The sequence below is a fragment of the Oratosquilla oratoria genome, chromosome 35 (genome assembly GCF_046742065.1).
Source record: "Oratosquilla oratoria isolate Oo_2021 chromosome 35, ASM4674206v1, whole genome shotgun sequence".
NCBI classification, from domain to species: Eukaryota; Metazoa; Arthropoda; class Malacostraca; order Stomatopoda; family Squillidae; genus Oratosquilla; species Oratosquilla oratoria.
The window spans coordinates 33319521-33329520 of NC_134811.1; the positions used below are offsets into that span (position 1 = coordinate 33319521).

The following is a 10000-nucleotide window of genomic DNA, read 5'->3' on the forward strand; positions in this document are numbered from 1 at the left end:
TGGGTTGCCAATTGTAAACGCCCCCACGAAAGCCGACTCTGGTACACTCAAGCCACTAGGCGGGGCTTTTCAGCCACACTCAATTAAAGCCCCCACAGCCACCACGTGAGAAGTTTGGCCACTCTAGGTGAGAAACGCCCCCACCACCCTCCAGCCACCAAATTGGGACTTACAGCCACCGTCACCAACAGCCCCTTTCCATCAGGTAGGGTTTTTTTACTTCTTGTCTGTGACAGCCCAACGCAAAAAAGAAAGGACCTCTCAGCCACCTTCAGCCACCATGGCTGGAAAGCCCAGCCATCATGACAAAAGACGCGAGTCATTTGTTGTTCGCTCGGGACAAGTTTCATATTATTCGTTCAGGACAGATTTCATATTATCCGTTCACAGTTCACATACAACCATTACTTTATTTTTAGAGAATAAGGCAGCTCGTACACCGACGCAACCAGTTGCAAGAAACCGATCGCACGCATTCTATTTTATTTTATTTTTATTACTTTTATTATTATTGTTATTATTATTATTATTATTATTATTATTATTATTATTATTATTATTATTATTATTATTATTATTATTATTATTATTATTATTATTATTATTATTATTATTATCATTATTATTATTATCATTATCTATTGTTTATTCCTATTATCTTTTTAAGTTCCTAATGTATGGGTCTTTTTCTTAGTGTCACAATCGGCGCGATATTATCTTTAAGGATAGAAGCAATGCAACCGGTTGCGGCGTCGTAATCAACTGGTTTTATGCAACTGGTTGCGTCAGTATGCGCGATGCATAAACATTCAAGAATGAATAGTGAATGTTTAGGTGTAACGATTCTCTAGTGTCTTCAGGATTCCGCGTAGTCCTACCCTCCCTTCCTCCTATTTTCCTTTTTACCCTCCCTCCTTTCCTCCTCATTTCCTTCCCTCCTTCTTTCCTTCCTACCTCCCTTTCTTCTTCCCTTCCTTTCTCCTTATCATCCTACCTCCATTTCCTCCTCCCTTTTTACCTCCCTCCCTACCTTCCTCCCTTCCCTCCTTTCCTTCCTTCCTGCCTCCCTTCCTTCCTTCACCCTTCCATTTCTTCTTTCCGTTCCTCCTTCGTCCCTTCCTCCCGTTCTTTCTTTCATTTGTGATCCAAATGATTCTTGAACTTATTTGTCAAAAGGGAGGGGGAGGGGGAGGGAAGGTGGGGTAGGGAGTAGAGAAAGGGACACGAAACAGGGAGAAAAATAGGGACAAAGAGAGGGACGAGATGAAAGGGGGGGGGGAGTATGGAAGTATACATTATGTGGGAGGCGGAGGAGGCGGAGGGGATGGAGGATGAGGAGGAATAGCTGGAGGAGGATGAACATGGTGATGTTGGTGGTGGCGGTAGTGGTGATGGTGGTGATGATGACGATGATGATGATGATGATGATGATGATGATGATGATGATGATGATGATGATGATGATGATGATGATGATGATGATGATGGTGTGATGATTGTGATGTTGATGATGATGGTGGTGGTGCTGGTGTGATGATTGTGATGATGATGTGATGATAATGATGATGATGATATAATGATTCAGATGAAGATGATGATGATGATGAATGATGGTGTGATGATTGTGATGATGATGATGCTGATGATGATGATGATGATGATGATGATGATGATGATGATGATGATGATGATGATGATGATGATGATGATGATGATGATGATGATGATGATGATGATGATGATGATGAAGTGATGATGATGATGATGATGATGATGATGATGATGATGATGATGATGATGATGATGATGATGATGATGATGATGATGATGATGATTATGATGATGATGATAATGATGATGATGATGATGATGATGATGATGATGATGATGATGATGATGATGATGATGATGATGATGATGATGATGATATGGTGATGGTAATATTATGATTTAGATGAAGATGATGATAATGACGATGATAGTGGTGTTGGTGTTGGTGCTGGTGGTGGAGGAGAAGGAGCTGGAAGAGGAGAAGGAGGAGGGGGAAGAGGGAGAGGGGAAAGCGAAAGATGGTAGAATAAAGAAAAGGAGGAGGAAGAAAGGAAGAGAAGAAGGAGGAATGGAGGAGGATAGGAGGGTGAAGGATAATGAAGAAAAAGAAGAAGGAAGAAGAGGACGAGGCGAAGGTGAAGGGGGAGGGGGAGGGGGAGGAGGAGAAGGGGAGGAGGAGGAAGTGAAGGAAGAGGGTAGGAGGAGGAAGGGGAGGTGAAGGAGTAGTAGGACGGGAGGAGGAGTAAGACGGGAGGGGGGGAGGACAGGGGGCAGGAGGGGTATGGAGGAGAAAGGGAGGAGGTGAAGGAGGAGGAGAGGAGGAGGAGGTGAAAGAGGAAAAACAAGAGGGGTATATATATATATATATATATATATATATATATATATATATATATATATATATATATATATATATAAACATATACGTGAAGACACAAACAACACAGATGTAAACAAAAACACAAAAAAATCACAGCAATCAAAGGAGCTACTCTTGACCACAGGCATTGGCACTTCTTCCTCCTCCTCTTACTCCTCCTTCTCTTCCTCTTCCTCCACCTTCGTTCCCCCTTCCTCCTCCTCTTCTTCCTTCCCCTCCTTCAACTCTTCCTTCTTCTCCTCTTCTTTCCCCTCCTCGACCTCTTCTATTCTTTCCTTTTCCCACTTTTCCCTCTCATCCTCCTATTCCCTCCTCCTCCTCTTCTTTCTTCTCCTTTACCTCCTCCTCTTTCGCCTCTTCCTCCTCCTCCTCTTTCCTCTCCTCCTCTTTCCTCACCTTCACCTCCTTCTCCTCCTCCTCTTCCCTCTTCCCCACCTCCTCTCCCTCTCATCCTCCTCTTTCCTCTCCTCCTTCCTCCTTCTACCTTCTGTTCGTATGGCTCTTCCTTCATTTTCTTTTGTTACTCCTCTTCCTCCTCATCTTCCTTTTCCTCCCTCTCCCCTTCCCCTCGTTCCTCTTCTTCCTTCTTCCCAAGTTTCTATTCCTACACTGCCTTCTTTTTCTTCTTCTCCTTTTGAGCCTTCTCTTCCCTCTTCTCCAACTCCTCCCCCTCCTCCTTCTCCTCCTTTTTGGGACCAACGATGGGGCGTTCTACAGGATGGACGGCAAAGAGGATCATCTCACTGATGCCTATATTCAATACCCGTCAACTCTTCCACCCTCCCACCTCCACATGGAGGTGCAGCCCCGAGGGGATGACACTTGGTTTCCTTACCCTGGCACAAAATATATTTCTTATCAACTTCAACTGTATTTTTCCATCATTTCACAGAAGGGGAGCTCACAACCGGCGACTGCTCCCTACACCTCACAGCCGGTGACATAGGAAAAGTCTCACAGTTAAGGAGCTATCACATTGAGCTATTTTTCCTCCGACATCTTACCTTCAACCTCCATTTGAGTAAGTAGAATATAACTTCGCTTACGGAAACCTAGACTTCCTGAAGAACATTTCAACAGTATGTCTAACATTTGTATAGGTTCATAATTTCTTAGCTCATCATTCAGCTTTGCTACATATGACGGAAAGATATTTTGATATTTGGGAATCTGAAAAATAGATAAGATATTGTGACTGAAGTCGTTTGTATTCAAACGAACTCTCAACTCTCGGTGTTGGTGAAGCCCGTGGAAGCCCAGTGTGATATCCCCATAAGGCCGGCCACACACATGCATTTTAAACTGACAGTTACAACTGTTCAGTTATAACTGTCAGTTGAAACTGCACGTGTGTGGGTATCTCAGTATCACTGAGGTACCCACACACGTGCAGTTTCAACTGACAGTTATAACTGAACAGTTGTAACTGTCAGTTTAAACTGCACGTGTGTGGCCGGCCTAATACACCAATTACAACAATACATTTTTTTTTTATAGGAAAAGTCTACGGGAGGGCACGAGGACCGTTGCCAGCCACTGTGGGGTTGCGGACCTGTAGCTTCAGAAACTTGAGGCGACAAATATTATCATCATTATTATTCCTATTCCTCCTTCTCCTCTTCCTGTTTCAAACTCCTATTCCTCCTCCTCTTCATTCGCCTGTTCCTCCTCCTACTCCACTTCCTTCTCCTCCCCTTTCTTTCCCTTCTTCTCCTTCTCACCCTTTTCCTACTTGTCCTCCACCTCTTCCTCCTTCTCCTCCTCCTATTCCTTCTTTTGTTTTTCCTCCTCTTTCTTCTCTTTATCCTTCTCGCCTTTCTTCTGTTCCTCCTCCTCCTCTTCCTTCCCCTAATCCTTCTTTCCCTTCCTCTTCTTATCCTCCTTCTATTTCTTCTCCTGTTTTTCCTCCTCATTTTTCTCCTAATCCTTTTCTTTCCCGCCATTATTCTGTTCCTTCTCTTCCTCTTCCTTCCCATCCTGCTTCTTTCCCTTCTCCTGCTTGTCCTCCTAAGCTTTCTCCTGCTCCTCCTCCTCCTCTTCCTTTTCCTCCTACTTTCCCTTTTCATCATTGTTACTCCTATTCCTCCTCCTCCTCCTCTTCTTGTTCCAACATCCTCTTCCTTCTATTACTTTTGTTCCTCCTTGTCCTCCTCCTTCTCTTCTTTCCTTTCCTCCTCCTTTTCCTCTTACTCCTCTTCTTCTTTCTAGTCCTCGCCTTCCTCACCGCTCTCCTCCTCCACCTCTTCTTTTTCTATTCCTCCTCCTCCTCTTCTTTTTTCTGTTCCTCCTCCTCCTCCTCCTACTCTATCTTCTCTACTATTCCTTCTTCTACTCCTCGCTTTCCTCCTACTCCTGTTCCTCCTTCGACTACTCGCCCTCCTCGTTCTTCTCCTCCTCCTCTTATTCCTTAGGCTCTTAGTCTTCCTCGTCCTTCTCCTCCTCTTCCTTCTTCTCTTCCTCCTCTTTATCATATTTTTGTTCCTCCTTTTACTCTTCGTCTTCTCTTCCTCCTCCTCTTCTTCCTATTCCTCCTTCTCTCCCTCCCCCTCTTCCTCGACCTTATCCTCGCCATCTTCCTTCTCCCCTCTTCTTCATCCTCATCCTTGTCATCTCCCTCCCCCCACTCCTGACCTCTTCCTCCTCCTCCTCCTCCTCCTCCTCCTCCTCCTCCTCCTCCTCCTCCTCCTCCTCCTCCTCCTCCTCACCCTCCGCCAGCCTGACGCCCTGAGTGCCAAATGGAAGGCAAGTCCCGGGGGGCGAGTTTAATTTTCTACTTTAACAAATTCGAGGCCACATCTGTGAATCTGGCAAATTACATCCTGTCCCCAAGGGGAGGAGTGTCAATATCCTCCCCTACCTGTGCCTCCTCCCCACTCCCTCCTCCCCCTTCAACACCCTTATGTATGGGCTGCCGCTACTCTCTTTGTTATGGCTGCTGCCACACTATTCTTTTCGTCTTTGTGGCACTCCCTACCCCCTCCACCTTTGGCACTTCCTGTACCACGTGGCACTATTTGTTCCGCCCTGCTTGTTTACCAGCCGGCAGTTGATTTGATTAAATTTCATGGCACATTCCCGATAACAGAGTAACGCCATATATATACTATGTATATATATATATATATATATATATATATATATATATATATATATATATATATATATATATATATATATATATATATATATATATATATATGAGTGGAAGGGTGGTGAGATAAACACCGAGTAATGTTGGAGTGTAAATTTACTGACGTTTCGTCCTTAACAGGACTTCTTCTGAAAAAGTCCTGTTAAGGACGAAACGTCAGTAAATTTACACTCCAACATTACTCGGTGTTTATCTCACCACCCTTCCACTCATTCTGTCGTCCTTCTGTCCAACATATATATATATGTATATATATATGTATATATACATATATATATACACACACACATATATATATATATAATATATATATGTACATATATACATATATATATATATATATATATATATATATGTGTGTGTGTGTGTGTGTGTGTGTGTGTGTGTATATATGGGGGTCGGGTGGGGAAAGATAGGTCTACAGCCTCCCAATCTCTTCTTCCCCGTAAATCGCAAGAGGTCACTTGACCCTCCCCCTCGATTTACTATAACACATTGCCATATACAGTTCCTCCTTCATAAATAAAGTATCTTTTTTTTTGTGAATAGGATTATATTAATACCAAAGTGAAGATGAGGAGTCTACGCCAGGAGGCGCTGAGTAGCTGCGGCCGCAGCCGTCACCTTTGCCCTATACGTCTTAGGGACTATTTGGGGGTCGGTAACAGTCACCATTGGGGATTGGAAAGGTGCGCAGGATTCGAACCCACAACTAAGCGAATACGAGACTAGCAAGCACGCTTCCGATGACGCTACCAACGCACTATAGATACAAAAATAACGAAAAGTACAATTGCACAGTTAAGACACATCGTGGGTCATGTTTCTTTGTCCTCAATGTGCTACATGTCCCATGTATACCCGTAGTTCCCCTCATTTAGATGAATAAAATCATCTGGCGCCGACTATACTTAGACCTCGAAAGCCCAACAGACTCGAGACTGAGGCTCTCAGGGCTTCAGATGAAAACGGAAAAAAGTCAAAACAAAGAACTAATAATGATAATAAAAAAAGCCAAATAACGATTCGACCCTAATTTGACGTACGCGTATCAATCACTGCCGCCCATCAACTTCAATTCTCCACAATTTACTTCAATTATCTTCCATAATAAAATGGCGGATATTAATCCGCGCTCGCATGTGTATGTCTGTGTGTGCGTGTGCATTTGTGTGCGTGTATGGGTATGTGCGTTTGTGTGCGTGTATGGGTATGTGCGTTTATGTGTGTATGTGTATGAAAATGTGAGTTTATTTGTGTGCGTGCATGAGTATGTGAGTTTATGTGTGCGCGTGTATGGCTGTGCATGCCCTTCCGTGGAAATATGTGTGCAAATAGGAGTGAACACATACATATACATAAGGGATTGTGCTCATACATGCATTTGCATTCGTGTTTGCGTGTGTGTTTGTGTATGTATGTATGTATTTATGTATGTATTTATGTGTGTGTGTGTGCGTGTGTGCATGTGTGTGAATCTATGTGTGCATGTATGTTATACGTGTGCATGTATGTGTACATGTGTGTATGCAGACGTGTGTGTGTGTGCTTATATGCGTGTTTATGCGTGCTTGCGTGCGTGTTTGTTCGTGAGCATTTATTATCGTATAAACATATTTCCCGATAATATACATTCAAATGCTCAGAATGAATCGATTGGCATCTAACTCGTATTCTGACTCTGAGACAAGATCAATATATATGTATATATATATATGTACATATATATATATATATATATGTATACATATGTCTATATATATATATATACATATGTATATATATATAAGTATATATATATGAATATATATATATATATAAGTATATATATATGAATATATATACACTTTGATGATTTAGATAATCCTGCGTAGCAGTTCTTTGAATTCCCGTGGAATCATCTTTGCCACTATGTCCGGAACCCATCAAGAGGAAAATGAGGCCACAAGCTCCTCGACCATGTTCACATGTACCGGTATTCAAATAGCTTTCTATTTCTAGAATAGAGCGACAGCACAAGAAAAGAACAATTACGGTTACATGATAGGTAAATAGAATACTTCTATTTACAACGAAATCCCCGTTGTTGCTGTTGTTTTTGTAGATTCCGAAATTGTAAACAAACTCTTGGAAAACTTAATTAAAAAAATAAATAAAGAGACAATTACTCACCACACTAAGCTCATCATCCCACTCACACGCAGTAGAAAGTAAAACCCCGTGATAGGGCAAGCTCTGTCACTTGCGGGAAGCCGCTGTTTTTTTTTTTTTTTTTTTTTTTTTTTTTAGGTCGACATTGCGTCACCTCCCCACATGGCCAGGGCTGCCGGAACCAACGCAACAAGACCGCAGCGGGTCCACGGACTCAAACTCATGACCGCATTAAACTAAAACGCTTAACCTATGAAACCAGGGCTCTCAGCAACTCCTCTTCTCGACCTCAGACGACCTGAGTCAATTCTAATGGTGACCAAAGCTGCTTAAGCCGAAACTTAACCTCAAAGTCCTTTACAGGAGTAAAATGGCTTCAGATTATAAAATTCGCATTTTAAGATTACATAGAGATAAGCGCGCACACACGCGAGCACACATGCATGTAAAAGCGTAAACGCACACACACACACACACACACACACACACACACACACACACACACACACACACACACACACACACACACACACACACACACACACACACACACACACACACAGAAAGGGACGGGGCCCGTGAGGACCAACTTTTGTCTTTATATTACAACTGTGTAACTACATAACACTTGCTCCTTTATTCTTCACTCTCCTCTCTCTCTCTCTCTCCTAACTAAGCCAATATATGAAAGATACGATACTGCACTTGTAAATTGCAAACCTTAATAACATTACCCCCCTTCTTCTTCTACCTCAACCCTCTCTCTCTCTCTCTCTCTCTCTCTCTTTCTCTATCTCTGCTGAGTCCTCACTCACTACTTACTTTGTGTGGGGTGAGCTTTCCAACCACGATGGGGCAAATCATACCGGAGAGCGTTCCGCAGCCGTTGGAGATTCCCATCAGGATGGAAGCGTAGCGCGGTGCGATGTCCAGATGGTTCACGTTGAATCCTGAATGGGCAGTGGGAGAGACAAATAGCATCCATTAGTCACGTTTAAGTACAATAAACATATGTCACATCAAGATGTCTATCGAAATAAACACTACAAGTGAGGACGGAAAATTTATTAGTCCGGCGTTTCGCTTGCTACAGCTTTTTCAAGTAATACACATGACTGAGATTAAATAAGAAGATCTGGGGGAACGGGGGGTAGGGAGAGAGGAAGGGAAATAGGGTTGAGAGGGGTCACTGAACACTAGGAAAGGTTAAGGAGAAGGTGGACCAAATGTCTGGGAACAGGATAAGATGGAACAATTGGCTCGGTGAAGGACATTAGCTCACAACCGAGGAACAATAGAAAGAAGAAAATAAGAAGGGTGAGCAATTGTCTACTGAGTGTGGACAACGACCTTGAAAGGAATAAAGGGGATTCTGGAGGGTAATTAAGGATAGCTTAAATTTTTGTTGGCAATTAGGTTGGGTGAGATATTGAACATGTCCCTATTTTGTTCGGTTTTGTTGGTTCCTTTTATGATGGCTGCTTCCAAACATTTCCTACGGATCTTGTCGGGCTCACGTACCAGAAGTTCTGCTTTTTCCCAGTCCATCAAGTGGTTGCTATTGTTCCTGTGTGCAACACACGCGTTGGTGGTGACATCATTGACGTACATTGTATCGGTGTTCTCGTATCCGAGTTTTTAGATCACGTGATGTTTCCCCAATGTAAGATTTTTAACATCCCGAGCACGGAATCCGATTAACACCGGATTTATTGTCCGGCGTTTTGCCGATGTTTATTGTTGTCCTCGTGATGTCTTTTATTGTCCTACTGGTCTGGTACAGTACTTCCAAATTGGTAGTTTTTAAATTGCGAGTCAGGTTATTGGCGACGTTGCTGGTTGGTAACGTGAGATGTTTGGTTGTCCCGCCCTGTTGCCTATAGCCTGCATGAATCTTAACGACCTGTTTTCTGCATTTATCTGCAAGGAAATCTGGAAATTTAATTTTGAAAAGTCTCCCTGATATACCAGCACTCCTCTTCTAAGCATTCTTCGCTTCATATTCTGAGTGCCCTATCATTACTCCTTTCTTGATCCTGATGTCATAGTGGGAGTAGAAATGAATTAAATCGTTTTTGTTCGTGGGTTTTCCGTAGCCCTTAATTTTCATCTGGTTACTATGTTTTGAGATGTGCGTGTCTAAGAAAGGAAGGGAATCGTTAATTTCTTCTTCTAGGGAAAATTGCATTGAGGAAATGGTCGCTCCCAGGTCTACGCCGAAACAGCTTATCCAGTTTGATCACCCTTGTCCTCCTCACCTTGAATCC

General features: G+C 42.8%; 1 protein-coding gene across 1 annotated transcript in view; it reads right to left on the reverse strand.

Moving 5' to 3' along the window:
* Window positions 1-10000, reverse strand: part of VGlut (Vesicular glutamate transporter) — a 118030-nt gene that overhangs the window by 18250 nt on the left and 89780 nt on the right. Inside the window, exon 8 of the mRNA XM_076174398.1 lies at window positions 8556-8683. Within this exon, the coding sequence (XP_076030513.1) occupies window positions 8556-8683 (128 nt within the window). The remainder of the gene's footprint in view (window positions 1-8555; window positions 8684-10000) is intronic.